The sequence below is a fragment of the Crinia signifera genome, chromosome 6 (assembly GCF_055691185.1).
Source record: "Crinia signifera chromosome 6, ASM5569118v1, whole genome shotgun sequence".
NCBI lineage: Eukaryota > Metazoa > Chordata > Amphibia > Anura > Myobatrachidae > Crinia > Crinia signifera.
In genome coordinates this window covers 130870525-130889334 of record NC_139222.1, presented here as the reverse complement: position 1 = coordinate 130889334, position 18810 = coordinate 130870525, and the positions used below count along the sequence as shown (strand labels likewise).

Below are 18810 nucleotides of genomic sequence, written 5' to 3'. Positions count from 1 at the left end.
AACAACAATAGCAATAAAAAAAATGCTTTGCACATACACTAGTAAAACCAATATTACAATAGTTGACATATTCATACCTCCCAACATAACCCTCTCCAGGAGGGACACAATGCTCTTCTCCTGCACTTTCCTCTTAATGCCTGATTCCCTTCATCTGTTTTAAATAAGTTAATTGATAAGAATGGCGCTTCAACACAGGTGATGACAATCATACATTAAGAGTTAAGTCCAGAAGCAGAGCAATTTGCCCCTCCTGGAGAGGGTCATGTTGGGAGGTATGTGTATTTTCTGTTATTTCAGAAGGGTGATACATAGAATGTGGATCCAATGGGTGAGGATTAAGCACAAGAAAGGTTAATTCAGGTATGCAACCCAAATGCTCTGACAGTTCCCACACAAAGGAAACAAGACAGTTTGCATTTTTCAGTCCTGTTGTGGAACTTGAAGTGTCTACAATTGTCTTAACTATTTAACCCCTTACACCTGACTTGTTATACCTTTGTACAATTTGAGATCATGGAAAACTCCTGTAATATAACTTTTTTCCACCAAGTCTATTTCCTACACCTTCTGAAAGACTTCAAGGTGCCAGTCATGTCCCTCGGCCCTACTGTATGTGTTATTAGTTTGATGAATTTAACACCCTGTACTATTCTGAGCAAAGCCTGACATGCATGAGTTGGGTTAAACATGACCTTTTCTAAAGCTGTTGAAATAATTTAAAGCAAATATTTAATGTACTACAGCCAACAATTTAATCTGCCTGTGATGATCTGTGAGGATGTCATATATGTAGAGCGATGGTGCGCATGTGACTGCACGGGTGATAGGCTTATTAAGCTTCCTAGTATCTCTGATTAAGTCCTTTAATCGGATTCCACAGAAATGATTTGACTACAAACTCTCCACAGCCAGATCTAGTTTTTCCTAATAAAATGCTTTTGTCTGTACACAAATAAACTTTACCTCATTCTGCAGCTGAACAGAGCACCTGATTCTGCGGCTAATAACATAGTACACGTAGAAGAAATGTTGGGTAACTTCATTTATAACAATTAAACATTTATACTTGAATTATCCTAAATTATAAAATCAAAACTAATATCATATTGGTTGACAGTCAATAGGTTGACCACTATTGGTCATCAGGCCAAAGGTCGACACATGAAAAAGGTCAACTTGCATTAGGTCGACATGTTCAAAAGGGTGACACAACAAAAAAATAGATTTTTCACGATTTTCTGTAAAGAAAACGACTTGTTCATACTTTGCCGTCCCAGTAGGCATAAAGGGAGAATATAATAGTGTGCTTGGAGCATGGGGAGCCCAGCTAGCCATGTGAGGGGACGCGGTACACTAATACAGTGTTCATGTTGACATTTTACGACCTAGACCCCCCCCCCAAAAAAAAAAAAAAACTTGTGTCAACCTTTTTTCCATGTGGACCTTTTGCTTATGTTCAAAAGAAGTTGTCAGTACCCCTATATGCGCACTCTGGAGCAGCCACGTAAACAATGTAAAGAAAAGGTCACCCAACCTTTAACTTTTTGCTTGTGTTGACCTTTTTACTATGCCGACCTAATGTATGTTGACCTAATGCATGTCAACCTTTTCATATGTCGACATTTGGCCTCTACCAATAGTAGTCAGCCTATTGACCTAATTCCTGTCAGTCCACGCCCCTTTACATTACAGAATTTGCACAAATACAACAATGTATACATACCGTAACTTAAAAATAACTGGTAGAGTGACATTTTATACAAATAATACAATAGATGGAGGGAGAGCAATATACAGGTACAGTATTCTATATATATATATATATATATATATATATATATATATATATATATATATATATATATATATATATATATATAACAGATGATCCATTCATGCCATTTCACCATGACTACATCCACATCCCTCATAATGGGCCTTATTTTGGTTCATTCTTTCTGACAAAATCCTTCTTAGATGGACAAAACCATGTGCACTGCAGGGGGGGCAGATGTAAAATGTGCAGAGAGATTTAGATTTGGGTGAGTAATTTTGTTTCTGTGCAGGGAAAATACTGACTGCTTTATTTTTACACTGCAATATAGATCTCACTTTGAAGTAAAACCCCACCCAAATCTAATTCTCTCTGCACATGTTACATCTGCCCCACCTGCAGTGCACATGGTTTTGCCTATCTAAGAAGGATTTTGTCAGAAAGAATGAACCAAAATAAGGCCCAATGTGTTATGCTACTTTCATTCTGAAACCCACATCAAATCAGATTCTAGCTATTTTCTTCTAGAAGGTGTTATATAAATAAGATGTAGATTCTGATTGTTTGTTATGGGCAACATCCCATCTTCGGTAGAACTCCCATGTCAGTAAATAAACCTCTAAATATTACTATATAAATATTTATGCAGAATATCTAGTAATGGTGGCCATACATGGTGCGATCAGCACCATGCGTTTTGAACTAGAGGCAATGCAATCGAGTTCCAAAAGTATGGGCAGCACATTCTTTATGTGCTCTGCTATGTGATGTGCGCGGGAGCGCGCATTCACATCGCACCCGTACATCGCACCTTAAAGGCCCTCATACACTAGTTCGACTTGTCCTAAAGACAAGTCGGACCCAATTTCCCCTGAGCCCCCCCCCCGACAGCTCCCCGGGAGAGATCACTAATGATTTGGCACTTTATGTGCCATTTTTTGCTCCCGGGGAGCTGCAGGGGCAGCCGCAGGAGAGTTTGCAAAAAAAACAAAACATGGGCAATGGCGGTGCCTGGCTGCAATGAGTGCCCGGAGGGGTGTAGCTGACCCAGTGTCACGGCAGGGCGGGCAGTATCCGTGAAGCACTGATTGGACCAGTGGCGCCAATTATTTTTTTTTATTCAAAAGACAGGCCGGCCCTGATTGGCTAAAAGTGCTATCTCTCTCTCTCTCTCTCTCTCTCTGACTGCAGGTCCACTTAGTGCTTCCCGAACACTGCCTGCCCCACCGCTGCACATTCACCCCCAGGCGTTAAGTGCAGCCTGGACCCCACCGCTGCCCATCCCTGCACAGAGGTGTGCACCCGCTGTGTGCCGCTGATGGGTCCGAACAGATAGATTGAACATGCAGCAGGTTCAATCTGTAGGGTCTAACCCAATGTGATGTAAAAAACCTCAGATTTGGGCCAATTTCTTGTCCCAATCTGTCGGGATTGGGTGAAATCAGCCCAAATCGGATAAGTGTATGGACACCTTAACAGTTACAGATCAACATATATCACATTTTCCAGTAGCCACAGGAAGATTGTAACAAAATGTTTTGATCTTACTTGGAAACACTCCAAAGTGGTTTGCAGACTTTAGTGTACAAATGAAAAGGCCGCATGATAAACACAGCCAACAGAGCAACATGTTGTGGATGTTATTTTATTCAAGATAGGCACCAAACAGGTGTGTTTTTTTTTTTTTAGCTAACTGGTCTGTTTAGAGGTACAGTCAGGGCTGGAGCTACCATTAGGCAGCCTTAGGCATTTGCCTAGGGTGCTGCCCAATGGAGGGCGGCACCGCACGCTGCCAATCAATAGTACAGCTCAGCTCTCTCTCCACTATTCAGCCCACATCCCCCCCCCCCGGAATAGTCCTGCAATTTGCTGACTCCCCATGTGCCGATAACAGCTCACTTTAAGTGGCGTAGGAGGTGCAGCGCCGGTCATAACACTAGATGACTGGCTCTCCCCTGTCTTCTGCTGCTGCCTGTCCTGAGCCCGACCGGCACCCGGCAGCAGGTGGCTATGAGACCAGTCTGCAGCAGGTGAGTCCGTGAGCCCCCCTCCCCGCGCCTGACTCCCGTCCATGATTCCCCCCCATGCGCTGTTCATCAGCGGCACGCTTGAGGGTTGCGTACGCTCTCAGTGTCAATCCCCGTGTATCGCCCGCACCCCCCCCCTTCCCTGAAGCGCGGTGATAGTGCCCGCTGAAACCCCCCCCAGAGAGGAAGGGGGGAGCGGGCGTGGGTAACTTGCCTCGGGTGCTCAGATGGTTTGCGACGGCCCTGGGTACAGTCAGGGCTATTTTTGTGCAGGCTCCAGCAGGAACTGAGGCCCATATTCTAGTTCACTCTTTCAGACAAAATATTTCTTAGATGGACAAAACCATGTGCACTGCAGGTGAGGCAGGTGTAACTTGTGCAGAGATAATTAGATTTGGGTGGTATTTTACACCTGCCTCACCTGCAGTGCACATGGTTTTGTCCATCTAAGAAATATTTTGTCAGAAAGAGTGAACTAGAATAAGGGCCTCAGTTCCTGCTGGAGCCTGCACAAAAATAGCCCTGGGTACAGTATAGGTCAGATGTGGTAGAGCTCACAGGCAATGTCTAGGTCAACATGCACAAGTTCAACTGGAAAAATGTTAATACAAGCAAAAAATTAACATGGAAAAGGTCAACATATGTTTTCACTTTTTGTGCTAATGTTGACCACTGAGCATATGGGCCCCAATTAGTGTACCACTTCTCCTCGCATGGCACACTTTACTAAGTTCACATACTGTAGATGGAAAAATATGAAAAGTCCTTTTTTCACACATCAGTCACGTTGACCCATTCCTTGTATTGACCTTTTGACCATGCCAACCATATGCAGGGCCGATGCAAAAATTTTGGAACCCTAGGCAAAACTCCAGCTCCACTACCACGCACAAACTAATACTGACTTTCCAGAACATCAGGTAAGAGGGGTGTGGCATGCCGGCCCGACAGTCTGGATTCCGGCAGTCAGTATATGAGCAATGGAATCCTGACCTCTGGTACTCCGATAAGGGGGGGCGAGGGCAAAGAACCCCATTGCGGGCTCACTGCACTTGCCATGCTGCGGGCTCATGGCTCAATGCACTTACCACAGGTTCTATTCTCCCTCTATGGGGGTTGTGGACCCCCATGAGGGAGAATAGCCCCTGTCAGTCGGGATCCAGACTATTGGGCATTTAAACAGTCAGGATTCTGATGTCGGTATACTGACCGTTGGAATCCCGACTGGACGTCATCCGGCAAGCGTGTGGAGGTGGTGCCTTAGACGTTCCACACCTGTCATTTGTATTAAATTCAGCAAGGATGCCTCTCTCTGAGTCATCCTTCATTTTGTAATAGTCATACCCCCCCCAGATTCTGAAGCACCTATGTACTTGCTTAAAGTTGTCTTATGGTAGAGCCGGCCTTTACCATATGGTGCCAACCTATTGACTGTCAACCTAGATATTGACAGCCATCCACATGCGTCAGAAACAAAATTGTGATTTGTGCGGAAACAGGAGCAGGAGAATGTGTATCCACAGGCAGTAGAAAGATGAAGGTATACTTATTAAATGCCCCAACCCATCATATATACTTGTTACCAACATCTGAATCTATTTTCACAACAAAATTGCATCTAGGAGGTCATCATTAAACATCACCTAGTCTGTAGCTTCATCTAATTCAAATTTGGTAGGTAGAATAATTAAGACACAAGAAAACTGGATTCCTTGGAAAAACATCTGAGTGTAAAAAGTCACTGAATAGGAGGAATATAGCGCTGTACAATGTGACAAAGATAACACAGAAAAATGATTTGATGCTGTTTTCACATTGCACAATATTCCCCCCTCTGTGACTTATTGCACTGGATTTGTTTTCTCACAGGATACTGCTTCCCACAGATGGCTCTGAATACGGGAACTGTAATTATGGTCACCCTGTATGTGTGTTATGAGTGGAACACTGACTGCTGAAATAAGACACTCCACTTTTTCCTATGATATAACAGCAATAAACATTACTTATCCTGCGCCAGTAGCACCATTCACCATTGAACAAACCATGAGACCCCAGTAAGCATGCTGGGTCATCCATTTTTGTTCAACAAACAAAACCCTTACTGCGAACATACTGCAGTTACTGAATATATACTAGTCTCATACAAATACATGGTAATAGTAATAAGCATATCTACAAAGTGCCTTACTTCTTGTTCGACTCTTTCTTATCATGATTATCTAATTGTAAATAAATGTACTGGATTTAGGACTAAATCACTAGTATTAGGTTTAGGACTACTTCCCAAGTGCCATATTATAATCTGCCACTGCCCAGGGGAGCTCAGAACTTACCTCCAGTAATGGACCTTGGTCACCAGCTATTGTACATGTTCCGTATACACCTCCATGAGACACACATTCCCACTTTACTAGCTGGTTAAAGAAGAGAATGTCCAACAGTCTTTCTGTTTCACAACTTCATTGGGACATGTCAGTGCGCTTTTTATAGCTTTTTAAACACACACACATGAATATTATGAAACCACAGTTCAAGTATAGCAGCAGTGAATCAGTATGGGTCATTAGGTCGACAGTGTCTAGATTGACCGTCAAAATGTCGACCATTATTGCTCGACAGTCAAAAGGTCGACACATGAAAAGATCAACAATCCTTAGGTCTACTTGGTCAAAAGGTGGACAAGGACAAAAGGTCGCCATGAAAAGAGATCAACGTGAGGTTTTCATGTTTTTGGGTGTCTAGGTCGACATGGACACCGTTAAAGTATGCCGCAATGCCTAAGAGCTATAGCTCCCCTCTGGGTCTTCCCTCATTTCACAAAAGGGAAATACAAATGCTTGATTCTACCAATACTGCCAGGCGTGGCATTTTCTCCAGTGAACATGTAATAGCAGCACTTGAGAACGCTGGTGTATGCTAGAATCCATTTGTTAGCTTACACCCATCATTAAGGGTTCTAGGTGTGGGGGAGGAATGCAAAAAAAGGCCTAGATCCTGACATGTATAAGAAGATGGTAATGGTCACATATAAGAAGACTGCAATGACTTAGGTGAGTGTACACTTCATACTCCACCAACATTTTTCGTCAACGGTATTTGGTTTCCTTGGGTTTCCACAAGATTTCCTTACTTGCATTAATGTTCCACATTTTTAGGAACTGTCCACGGATTGCCTTTCTTTATATAATAATAAAGATTGGATGCCCCAGTCACTGATGTATCCTCTAAGCATCCAATAACTGTATACTGCAACAGCATTGAATCTCCGGCCTTTCTGTATAGATAATCTATTTGTATAAAACATGGAAAACCTCTACATTTTGCAGATTTAAATTCCTCCAGTCTTCCCTTATTTTCTTCTCTATATTCTCTCCATAATACCTTTTTGCCTAAAACTCGGGTCCAACCCAAGTACTGTAACTGGACACCGTTTAAAGCCATGTTACAGCAGATGGACACATGCTAGTGTTATTTATTCCCTCTGTCAACGGTTGAAGATCATCTCTATAGGCTTTTAACATGGTTGGATGACCTGGGACACCATTTTACATTGTACTGCTACCCGAATGCTTTCCGGGTCCAACCCTGATTGCTACCCAGATTGGCATATTTTATCAAGGAACCTATCCCACTGAGACACGTCCCGGGTCATTTCATCAATGAAAAAGGGTTATAGTTCTGCTAATGACTAATTCAGAGATATATGTGTGGGCACTAGCAAACTGACATTCTACACAGTAGGATCCTACCCCTCAGTGGAAAGGGACAGTTTGATTTGTATAAGCAGATCACAGCTTTGAGGAGACCAGTGCTACGTGGTAGGAGGAGGTTTGTTCCAACTAAATTGTGCAGCCTGATAGGTAAAGGCTCATTGACAGGGCCAGATTAAGGGAGGGGAGATAGGGGTGGCCATTCCAGGGCCCCTACATACTATCCTTTAAATGTCCTTTGGTGGCTTAGCTGTTGAGCCATCTGAGGTGCCGACAAGCTGGGTGCCGGTTGTGCGGCCCAAACCCATGAGTCACTCTTCAGAGGGGTGATACTATGCCGGGAAGCCTGTGTAGCTACTGTGCTTTAGCCACTGCGCCTCGGTTGGCCCTCTGCCATTTCGAATGCATCACCAGCTCGTGAGTCAATCAGAGCTCGCGGCCCAGCAGCCAACCAGCACAGCTGTGAGCTCCAATTTGCTCATGAACCGGCGCTGCATTTGAAATTACTGAGGGCCAGTGGAGGCACGGTAGCTAAAGTCCAATAGCTGCAGGGGGTACCGGCATGGTCAATGGGCCCCCACCAGCCTTGATCCGGCCCTGCTTATTGATGCTGATATATGTTTCATATTTGTGGAATTTGTTTTTCTAATACTAAATTGCATTGTATACTAGAACTGTGATCAATTGAAGGTAATTTCTGTGAATCTTATTTTTGTGTGCATATATCTTGCCTTGTATACAGTTCTCTGCAAGTGTAACCCTCACTTTACCAATCAAAAGTTACATTTTGCCTCTCTTAAATAAAGTTCTTGTCACTGTCCAAATGTGCAGTGACTTGTTGGGGGTCTCTAGGAAGTCCTCATCTCTCTGCCTAACTACCAGGAATGGAAGGAAGAAAGCGCACCAGGAGATAGATGACAGTGACCAGTGAATACAGGTATTGCACGATCCACCCACTCGACTACTAGTGGCGTAGTACAAAATTATATATTCAAAAAGCACATGTGTACAGTATGTGATGTTTGGGCATTCTGCATGCTTTTTAAAAAATGATTTCAACTTGAAATCACCTGATAATATTTGAATATATATACTTTCAAGTGTTCCCTGAAAACTCACGTCTTCAGGCAAGCTTATCATTTTCAGGAACCCCCACATAACCTCCCGTAGCATTCATATCAAATTGCATCCCATCAGGACTGTCTTGTAATCTGGTGGGACTGCCATGCTATGGAATTCTATCCTTATGTATCCCTCATATTATACCTATAGTTTGTAAGCTTGCGAGCAGGGCCCTCCTACCTCTATGTTGGTTAGTTTCTACCCAGTTTGTGTAATCACTGTTGTTTCTAATTGTAAAGTGCAAAGGAATATGCTGCGCTATATAAGAAACTGTAAATAAATATAAATATATTTTCCAGGGACGCTTTGCTGCTGGTTATGTGTTATCACCCTACACACAAAGGAACCACAGTGCATTGATCATGATTATCATTTTTGTTCTATTTCAAATACTAACCTTTAAAAATATTCACATGTAAAAAAAGAGAGCATAAGAAGTTAACACTTACTGTATATAGGACCAAATTCTGCTTCACGCATTGAAGTGCTTGAATCGCTATTCAGTGATTTCTGCATTTCTGTATATGTGCGCTTGCGCAAGCCCTGAAGCTGCAATTGCAGTCTAAGGTGTGGCGATGAACTGTTGTGGGGGCGTCACATTGGGGTGTTTTGTGGGCATGGTTCGGAAAATGCAGGACTGTCCAGACCGTGACGGGTGGGGTGGCAGCCTGCACAATCAGGGGGCTGACAATAATATGTGAGCGCTTCACTGTACAGCAAAGTGCTCACATTTTAACGGGAGTAGTATACGGCAAGGAGGTGGGCCAAATGGTTCTCAAAATTGCAACTCATACTAAATTACAGTAGATCCAAATAAGATCCACAGACATTAAAAAATATTGTATTTTCTGGGACAAATCCTTAAAGGTGTGTACACACGGTGCAATATGGTCGCTGAGCAATTTTGGCCTAATATCTTTCAGCAATATATTGCTAAGTGTACCGTTTTCTTCAGCGACCAGAGATTTTGGCTGAAATTTGCAAGCTATTCTGTCTCATTCTATCTCTACTTCATTTTAACGAAATCGCTGGTCACTGATTCACAGTACATTGTGCACCAGCGACCAGCAATTTTTAGCCATAATAGCAGTAGCAAGCTCCTGTGACCATTAGGGATGGCTGCTGTAGCACGCTCTTAGAAATGTATCTCTTACAACAACAAAAAACACACAGGCGATATGGTCATTTAGCCAGCGATAATGGCTTACATTGCCCCGTGTGTACACAGCTTAACACCTGGGACTTTGCCTGGAAATTAATTAAAGTTGGTAACTACTGTACATTGCTGATGTTACAGGTCCTTTAACCAAGTCAACCAGTTTGGTTTTGTAGTGCAAATGATTGCTGCTTTAAAAAAAATGGAGATTTCTTACCAAATCTCTCACCCTATTACATTTTACCCGAGATTTCTTACCAAATCTCTCACTTTCTGAATCTCTCATCCTATTAAATCTCACCCTGAATCTTTTGGCATAGCTTCTTTGTAATGTCCGCTCCTGTGGGCTTCCTATTGAGATGGTACCTGGTTGTGATGCACTTCCACCATCGACGCACCATTGGCTGGGACATGGGATACTTTACCTGCCTATAGCAGGCACAGAATGTCCAGCTCACCATGTCCACCAATGTCCGTGTGCCTCAAGTCAGTATATTAGACAAGTACAGTACTAGATTAATAGAAATACAACAAAATACAGATCATCCATTGTCTCTAAAGCATGGACAGCAACTTTAACCATGTATGGCCATATGCCTAATTTACAACTTAATTGGATCCCCAAACTGCCCCTTCTAACTATATTAAGTACCTTACCCCCCCCCCCCCCCCCCACACACACACACACACCTCCAAGAAAACTAGTGCAACTACACCTGTGAACCCTAAGGCCATGGGAGCCCCCAGGCCTTAGGATTAAAGGGCCAAAAATGAGTATCGCAGAGATAACTATAACATGAATCATGTGTACACCAACCAATATACAGGATATAACAATAATAAATTATTCAAAGAGAATTCAAAACATGTGAACACGTAAGAATAAAACAGAATGAAAGGCAAATAAAGGAGATAGAACAAATACAATGGAAGCAGTCAAAGTTGGTCATCCCGCCTCAAGGTTTGCAAATGAAGTAATATCATAAACATGAAAATGGAAAGTCTGAGATCATACAGTCGGCCCTTTACTTGGACATGTGGAGAGGGAGACATGATGCATCTCATCAGATAAATCTTGGATACAAACATTCAATGGGCCTGGGCAAATAGCAAACTGAGGACTAAATAAGTCTTTATCAGGTGCACTTAACCCAGGATGCATTCATTCTTATTCTCATGCAAACCATCAAAACAGAAATTAGTGTGGCACATTAGTGTAAGGGACAGGTCAACGTCAATCTCAGCCACCTGATCAGACACCCTTTATCCCAAATCAATGATGGCTTAAAGCAGCTGCTCCATGGTAACTAGAGGAGACTCAGACCTAGACCGGTGAGTGTGCAGATACCTGCAGGGTAATCCCTCAGCAGAAACTGGAAACTGCTAGCCGGAGACAGAGTTAAGGCAGCTTTAGAGCGGGATATAAATATCAACATTATCTTACAAGGAAAACCAGGAAAGTTGCCCTGGCTGGAGATCAAGGTTGCATAAGTAATAGCAGGGAAAGTCAGTACATCACTTTGGTCTAGGAAAGGTCAACAGGACTAATGTTGCACAGGTACAATGTACAGTAGCCAGAGCAGCGGAGAGAATCTTACAGTAACTAGATTCCAGCCGCAACACCACAAGAGTCTGGTGCTAGAGAGAGGTAACAGAATTTCTCTGGTGAGCACAGGATAAATTTGCTGGAGAGGACTAGGACTCATGTCCATCTCCATGGCTCCCCAGGCCACACTCCCACAATTACATATCTTACTTAGTAGCTCCCCTAATCTAGATAAATTAGGTCAGTGACCACATTGCATGCTGTTTTTCTTTGTAACTAGATATGGGGGTATATTAAGCAGTTTTCAGGTAACGGGTGCACACATGGTGAGATTTGGCAAGGCGATTTTGACTACATAGTCAAAATTACCTAGCAAGTTAGCCAGAATTGCTAACTGCAGGCGATATCGATGCATGGACCCCGGCATCGCTAGCACCAGACAAAATAGACAGTACAGGCTAGGCAATTGGACTAAGCCACACACTGTATGCATTTGGCCTATGGCCAAATCACACATATCCAAAAATGGCTTGTGCACTAAGCCAAAATCTGCTTAGTCAAAATCCCTTAGTGAAATTTGTCACTAGGCCAATATCTCACCGTGTGTACACGGCATTAGCTTGATCCTGTCATTATAATCAGGTATCTGGGCTCCAGAGTCTACTCACTAAGTAGGTTGAATTGACAATCTTGGTTCCAAGATGTCTGGTCAACTTGAACTTTTCAACTTCAATGACTATAAAACGAAATAGCTACAATTAAACAGTAAAAAGCCTATTATATGTTGATAATGATAATATCGTAACTCGGGAGATTTTATCATTAGTGGAAGTCAGGTTTGTTTTTTTAATAAGGTTTTTTTTTTTTTACTAAGGCCCTAAATCAAGTGTGAGAGATAAATGTTTCAGTTTTAAACACTTTACTGCTGGCTACAATAAAATATATTATTTAATATTGAAAATTTTAATAGTTAAACATGCCGATGTTCACATAGCTGAGCAATTATTTGCATCTGTGTATGCATAAATAGTAATGAAAACCCTAAGATGTCAGCATTACACACAGTGTATGTACAAAGGTGCTGTGATTGATACAGACACATAGCCAAATCTAAGAGGTGGTCCAGGGATGCAATGGACCACCCATTAGACTGCCCGGCTGTTTTGTTAATGGAATGTCTGTTCCTATACCTTTAATTAAATCGCCGCCCATTTTGTCCATGATTGCCACCATAAAGATGGCCACAGGAGGGCTGCGCGCATGTGCGACTGCACACAGCTCCTCCCATGGTCCATTGCGGAGCATAAGAGATGGGCGGCTGTTTAGAGGCTCGTCCTTCCTCCTGCAGCAGTAGCATGCTAGCGTGGTAGCAGCGGGATTTAAGGCTTCAAATTGTGGATTAGTGTACACTCACACCGTCTGACTCACTTGCAGTGCTGCCAGCCTAGGTGCAAGCCAGGCAGCCTGCGTCTGACTCACTTGCAGTGCTGCCATCCTAGGTGCAAGGCAGGCAGCCTGTCCTCCTTTGCTTGCATCTGATGCACAGATGCAAGCAAAGGAGGCTGTGGTTAGATGTAGAAACTGCACACGCCATGGGACGGGTGCACTTTGTGATGGTACGTCAGATTGTGGCATATAAGGAGACACTAATCGGCATTGCAGTGCTAAAAAGCAGATGTACACACGTGAAGGCCATTTGTATAACTCTCAGATGGGTGGCTGCCACACTGCTGAGCTCACTTTTGCGTGCCACTCAAAATTGCCCATATAACACCAAATCCTGATCAAGGCTTGTGTGGAATCTGGGCAACTAAGTTGTGGGGGCCCTCTCCAATAATATTTACACCCTATCCCACAGTGTTCCCACATATGCTACATGCCCCCAATATGCTGCCCCCTAATATGCCCTAGTCCCCCCCCCCATATGTTATACTGTAGACGCCCCTCCCCCAGTGACCAGCATTACTCAACTTACAGTACATCCCATGGTCGATTCATCTTGAATGCTTCCAACTTTGTGCTCAACGTCTCAATGTTCGACTTTATGGAGTGGTATACTATGAATACTGACCCTGTGTGGGGGCCCGGAGATCCCCTGTCGCCCCCTTAATCCGCTCTTGACACTAAAGTGTTTTTAATAGCAACACACTCTAATTTGCTTGAGAACCATTCTTAAGTGGTGGCACATAAGCATAAGTACTAAACCTCTGATGTTGGACAACTAACTGATCTGGGCATATGCACAGAACTGCATTCCTACAGATGAGAACAAAATAAAAAGTGCATGCAAAATACACACTGTAAGAGAATGGAAGTGAATTTGTCAAAATAGGTGTGAAACATGACAAGCAAACATTGTTATTTTTTTTTTTTTTTTTGAGGTAGTCAGGGGCAGATTTATTAAGCTCGGTGAAGTGATAAAGGGGGAAATTTACTAAAGGAAATGTGTAAAAAATAGGTGTAAAAATAGGTGTATTTGTATCCAGAAATACACTTATTTTTGACATTTTCTATCCCGAAAATACGGCAGTTCGTATTGATAGCACATCAATACGAATTGCCGTATTTTCGGGATAGAAAATGTCAAAAATAAGTGTATTTCTGGGTACAAATACACCTATTTTTACACCTATTTTTTACACATTTCCTTTAGTAAATTTCCCCCAAAGTGTCTGTTTTTTATCACCGGCCAATCAGCTCTTTTTTTTTTTTTAAACTTTTTTATTGAGACATTCCGTGCACAGTACATAGTATACATGTTGTAGTATTTATCATACAGATGTGCAAATATACATTTCCATCAATAAGCAAACATTGTTATTGATCATAATGACTTTATATAGGAAATATAATCTTGTTTTACTACTCATTTTTTGAATTTATTTATTTATTTACAGCTTCTTATATAGCGCAGCAGATTCCATTGCGCTTTAAAACTGAATTTATATAACAGATGTGAACGACGCTGGCATTTTTTAGCTGATACTTTGCATTTATAAAAGGAATCAAGTTAAGTTAATGTATGAGTATATGAGAATGGGAAAAGTGGATGATTTTAGAAGTATCTATAAATCTTGTCCCTCACCACCAGAGCATTGTTCTGCTAAACTAGGCAGTGACTCTGCGGCTCTGCCAACCGCTGTTCTTGCATGTGCAATGGCACCTGACCCTTGTCCAGTTTGATGCGCAAATACTTAAATAATTTATAGCATTATCACATATACATAAGTCAGAGGTAACCTCTGTGGTACAGGTATTCTGTAGAGGTGCTGATCTTCATAACGCAAGCATCATACCTGATGTATGACATAACAGACAAGGAGTTAAACTGCTGTCTGAGAGGAACAATACTGACTTGTAGCTGGAGCCTTTAGAGGGTGTGCCATCGCCCCAGGTATACTGTACACCCCACAAAGCCACAGGGATGGGTATGTCTTCATCTGAAATGTGCCCAAAGCATTCTGACTTCTACAGTACAAGAATGATTAATTGTTGGTAGTTTTCACCAGCCCCATCGTATACAACTTGCATTAGAAAATAATCTTGTTAACTGCTATCCCCATATATTTATATACTGAGCAGAAGATATGGAAGCTTCCAAACACTGTTTATCACAGTTCTGTATATGTATATTGGTATTTGGTAGCATGTGTATATCTATACAGACTTTATGGCATTGGATACTATTGATAGGAGTCACCTATATCTCTCTGCAAAATATATAAGCTTAATATAACAAATAAACATATAACTAAAGCCACTAAAATGGAAACATAGCATCCAATCAGATTGTAAGTATAATTTATCCAATGTATATTCTATATCTAATAGTCAGCATCTTAGCTAACGCAGGTGAAATGTAGCTAAGCACTCTAATAGGCAGCAGTACACAACTAGGCTAAACACGGTTTTCATTACATGGACATAAATAAACATTTGGGATTTAGGGCCTTATTCTAGTTCACTCTTTCTGACAAAATCCTTCTTAGATGGACAAAACCATGTGCACTGCAGGTGGGGCAGATGTTACTTGTGCAGAGAGAATTAGATTTGGGTGGGGTTTTACTTCAAAGTGAGATCTATTTTGCAGTGTAAAAATAAAGCAGTCAGTATTTACCCTGCACAGAAACAAAATAACTCACTCTGCACATTTTACATCCGCCCCCCTGCAGTGCACATGGTTTTGTCCATCTAAGAATAATTTTGTCAGAAAGAGTGAACTAGAATAAGGCCCTTAGTAACAATTGGGTTTGTAAAATCAATCAGTGGCGTAACTCCCGGAGGCAATGGAGACATTTGCCGCCGGGCGTTAGCCATCAGGGGGGGCACAGAGAGCACTAACCCCGGCCACCGCAGCAAGAAACCCCGGACCCCCCCCCCCCCCTGCGCCAAGCAACTACTGCAGCTGCCACTCAGATCAGATGCTGTGTCTGATCCGTGCCGCGCCGCTGCCCTCCCTACCCTATTGCAGTAGCGCACACTCTGACAGCTCACGTCAGGTGCCTGCTGCAGAGCTAGTCTGGACAGCTGAGCGACGACTCAGCTGTCCAATGATGTGTGAAACTGCAGCCTGCGGCACCCTGATTGGTTGGTGCGCAGGCTGCCCGGAGGAAGAAGGCAGGAAGGATCCCTCAAGCACGGATCCCGCTTATAACAGTAAGACTTGCTGACTTTTGTTTTAGGCTATGCATTATCTATATATGTGTATACATACACATATGTGTATATATATATATATATATATATACACACACAAATGTGTGTGTGTGTGTATATATATATATATATATATATATATATATGTGTGTGTATAGCTATATATATATATATATATATATATATATATATATATATAGATATATATCTATATATATAGATAGATATTATAAAAAAAATATGTTGGTTGGTAGGGGTTAGGGGGCACCACCATCTAAACCGCCTCCGGGCGCCCCTTATGAACTTACGCCACTGAAATCAATGAAAAGAGCAACACAATAGAATAAATAAATAAACTCATTGGGTTTATTTATCCGAAGCACGGCACAGATTACAAAATGGTTAAGGCCCCCACCACATACACATACAATGAATAAAGCATAACCAGCCCTACAGCACTGAGCCCAGTCTCCTACTGGAAAATCTGTATTATTATTAGGAAGGTGTAATCAGGCCCTGACAGCAATCATTTACAAGGCAAATGGTTTTTACCCCATTGTGTGGACTGAGAGTGTTCCTTATGCAGACATACTGTACTGTACTTGATTACAGGTCTGCATATCCTGCAATTTATAAAGGGCCATGGGCCTGATTCAGCCCTGAGTCTGCAAGTTGTTAGACATTCACATCTGCATAGACTGGGAAAATCATTTGATGGTTTGTGAATTGCATATGGATTTGCAGATAATAATGAATAGCGATCCATTCGCAATGCTCCTGTAGATTTGCACAGGACGGGTTTTCTGTCTGTCTGGGTACTGGAAAACTACGCACAGTCATCTGAAAATTTGTTCAAGACTGAATTAGGCCCATATGCTTGAACATCGGTCATTTCATTAACCCTAATGTTACTTAGGAGGGGTGGTGTTTCACGCTGCCAGGGCCACTGCATACCTACACAACGGGTCTGACAGTCCCGCATTAATAAATGTATTGCAATGGCTGCAGACTTCTGCCCCTTCCTTGCCCCCTGATTTCTACATTAGAACGTGTTCAACAATGTAGGCCTTGATTCATACATGCCTACCCTCCCGCATTTAGCGGGAGGCTCCCGCTATTTGCATTACCTTCCCGCTGCCCCGCAAACATACCGGCACCTCCCGGTTTTTGGGTCTCTCATTAAAATCCGGACTGCGCATGTGCGCATCCGGAAACGTTGGGGGCGGGGCTTGTGCGGCAACATCACTGCCGGCCACCGCGGGGATATGGGTGGCCGAGCTGCTGCTGCCAGGAAGTCGGGAGGAGCACTGCAGGAGTGTCAGCATAAGCAGCAGCCAGGGCTTCCGGAGTTGGCTCCGCCCACCACACTCCGTGCCTCAGCCCTACTCATGGTTGCTCTGCCTGCTTCTCCTGTCACCGGCTGGCGGCTGCCCAATGCTTCCCCCTCACCACACTGCCTGCTCCCACCACACACAGGGTCCCTGCACTCCCCTACAAGGATCAACACAGCTAGGTGAGTGCTGTGTGTACTGGGGAGTGTGGGCTGAAATATATATGGGAGAGAAACTGTGTGTGTGTGGGGGGGGGGGGGGGTGGGGGTGTTTATAATGTAATATGGAGTGAATGTATATAATGTACTATAGTAACAGAGAGTTGTATATAATGTCATATGGGGGAGTAACTGCAATGTGTGTGTGGGGAGCTGTGTATAATGTAATATGGCTGTGTGTAATATGGGGGGTGGTGTATAATGTAATATGGGGGCTGTGCATAATGTAATATGAGGGGGTGGTGTATAATGTAATATGAGGGGGTGGTGTATAATGTAATATGGGGGTTGGTGTATAATGTAATATGGGGGACTGTGTATAGTGTAATATGGGGGGCTGTGTATAATGTAATATGGGGGTGGTGTATAATGTAATATGGGGGACTGTGTATAGTGTAATATGGGGGGTGGTGTATAATGTAATATGGGGGGCTGTGTATAGTGTAATATGGGGGGTGGTGTATAATGTAATATGGGGGGTGGTGTATAATGTAATATGGGGGACTGTGTATAGTGTAATATGGGGTGGTGTATAATGTAATATGGGGGGTGGTGTATAATGTAATATGGGGGCTGTGCATAATGTAATATGAGGGGGTGGTGTATAATGTAATATGGGGGGTGGTGTATAATGTAATATGGGGGACTGTGTATAGTGTAATAAGGGGGGCTGTGTATAATGTAATATGGGGGCTGTGTATAATGTAATATGGGGGCTGTGTATAATGTAATATGGGGTGTGGTGTATGATGTAATATGGGGGACTGTGTATAGTGTAATATGGGGGGTGGTGTATAATGTAATATGGGGGCTGTGTATAATGTAATATGGGGGCTGTGTATAATGTAATATGGGGGGTGGTGTATAATGTAATATGGGGGACTGTGTATAGTGTAATATGGGGGGCTGTGTATAGTGTAATATGGGGGGTGGTGTATAATGTAATATGGGGGACTGTGTATAGTGTAATATGGGGGGTGGTGTATAATGTAATATGGGGGGTGGTGTATAATGTAATATGGGGGCTGTGTATAATGTAATATGGCTCGGTACTCTTTACCTAGAAGGGCGGCCATCGCGACCATTGAATGCACAAAAAATCGGGTGCGACGCGATGCCCCCATAGGGACCAATGTTAAAAATCAGATTGACCGCGATTTTAGTGTTCAATGCCTCAATGCCCGCGATTTTTACATAGGAAACAATGTTAAATGGGCCACAGAGCCCTAATAGTCACCGTGAACTCTGAAATGGCCCCCACAAT

The 18810-nt window shown here is 42.8% G+C and overlaps 1 protein-coding gene across 11 annotated transcripts in view; it reads right to left on the bottom strand.

The window, feature by feature from the left end:
* Positions 1-18810, bottom strand: part of GRB7 (growth factor receptor bound protein 7) — a 110607-nt gene that overhangs the window by 33394 nt on the left and 58403 nt on the right. The window contains exon 1 of one of the 11 annotated variants that reach the window (XM_083147215.1): positions 78-102. The exons of the other annotated variants lie outside the window; for them this stretch is intronic. Within the exon in view, the coding sequence (XP_083003341.1) occupies positions 78-87 (10 nt within the window). The 5' untranslated portion in view covers positions 88-102. Of the gene's footprint in view, positions 1-77; positions 103-18810 lie in introns of those variants that run through there. 11 annotated transcript variants of the gene reach the window in all.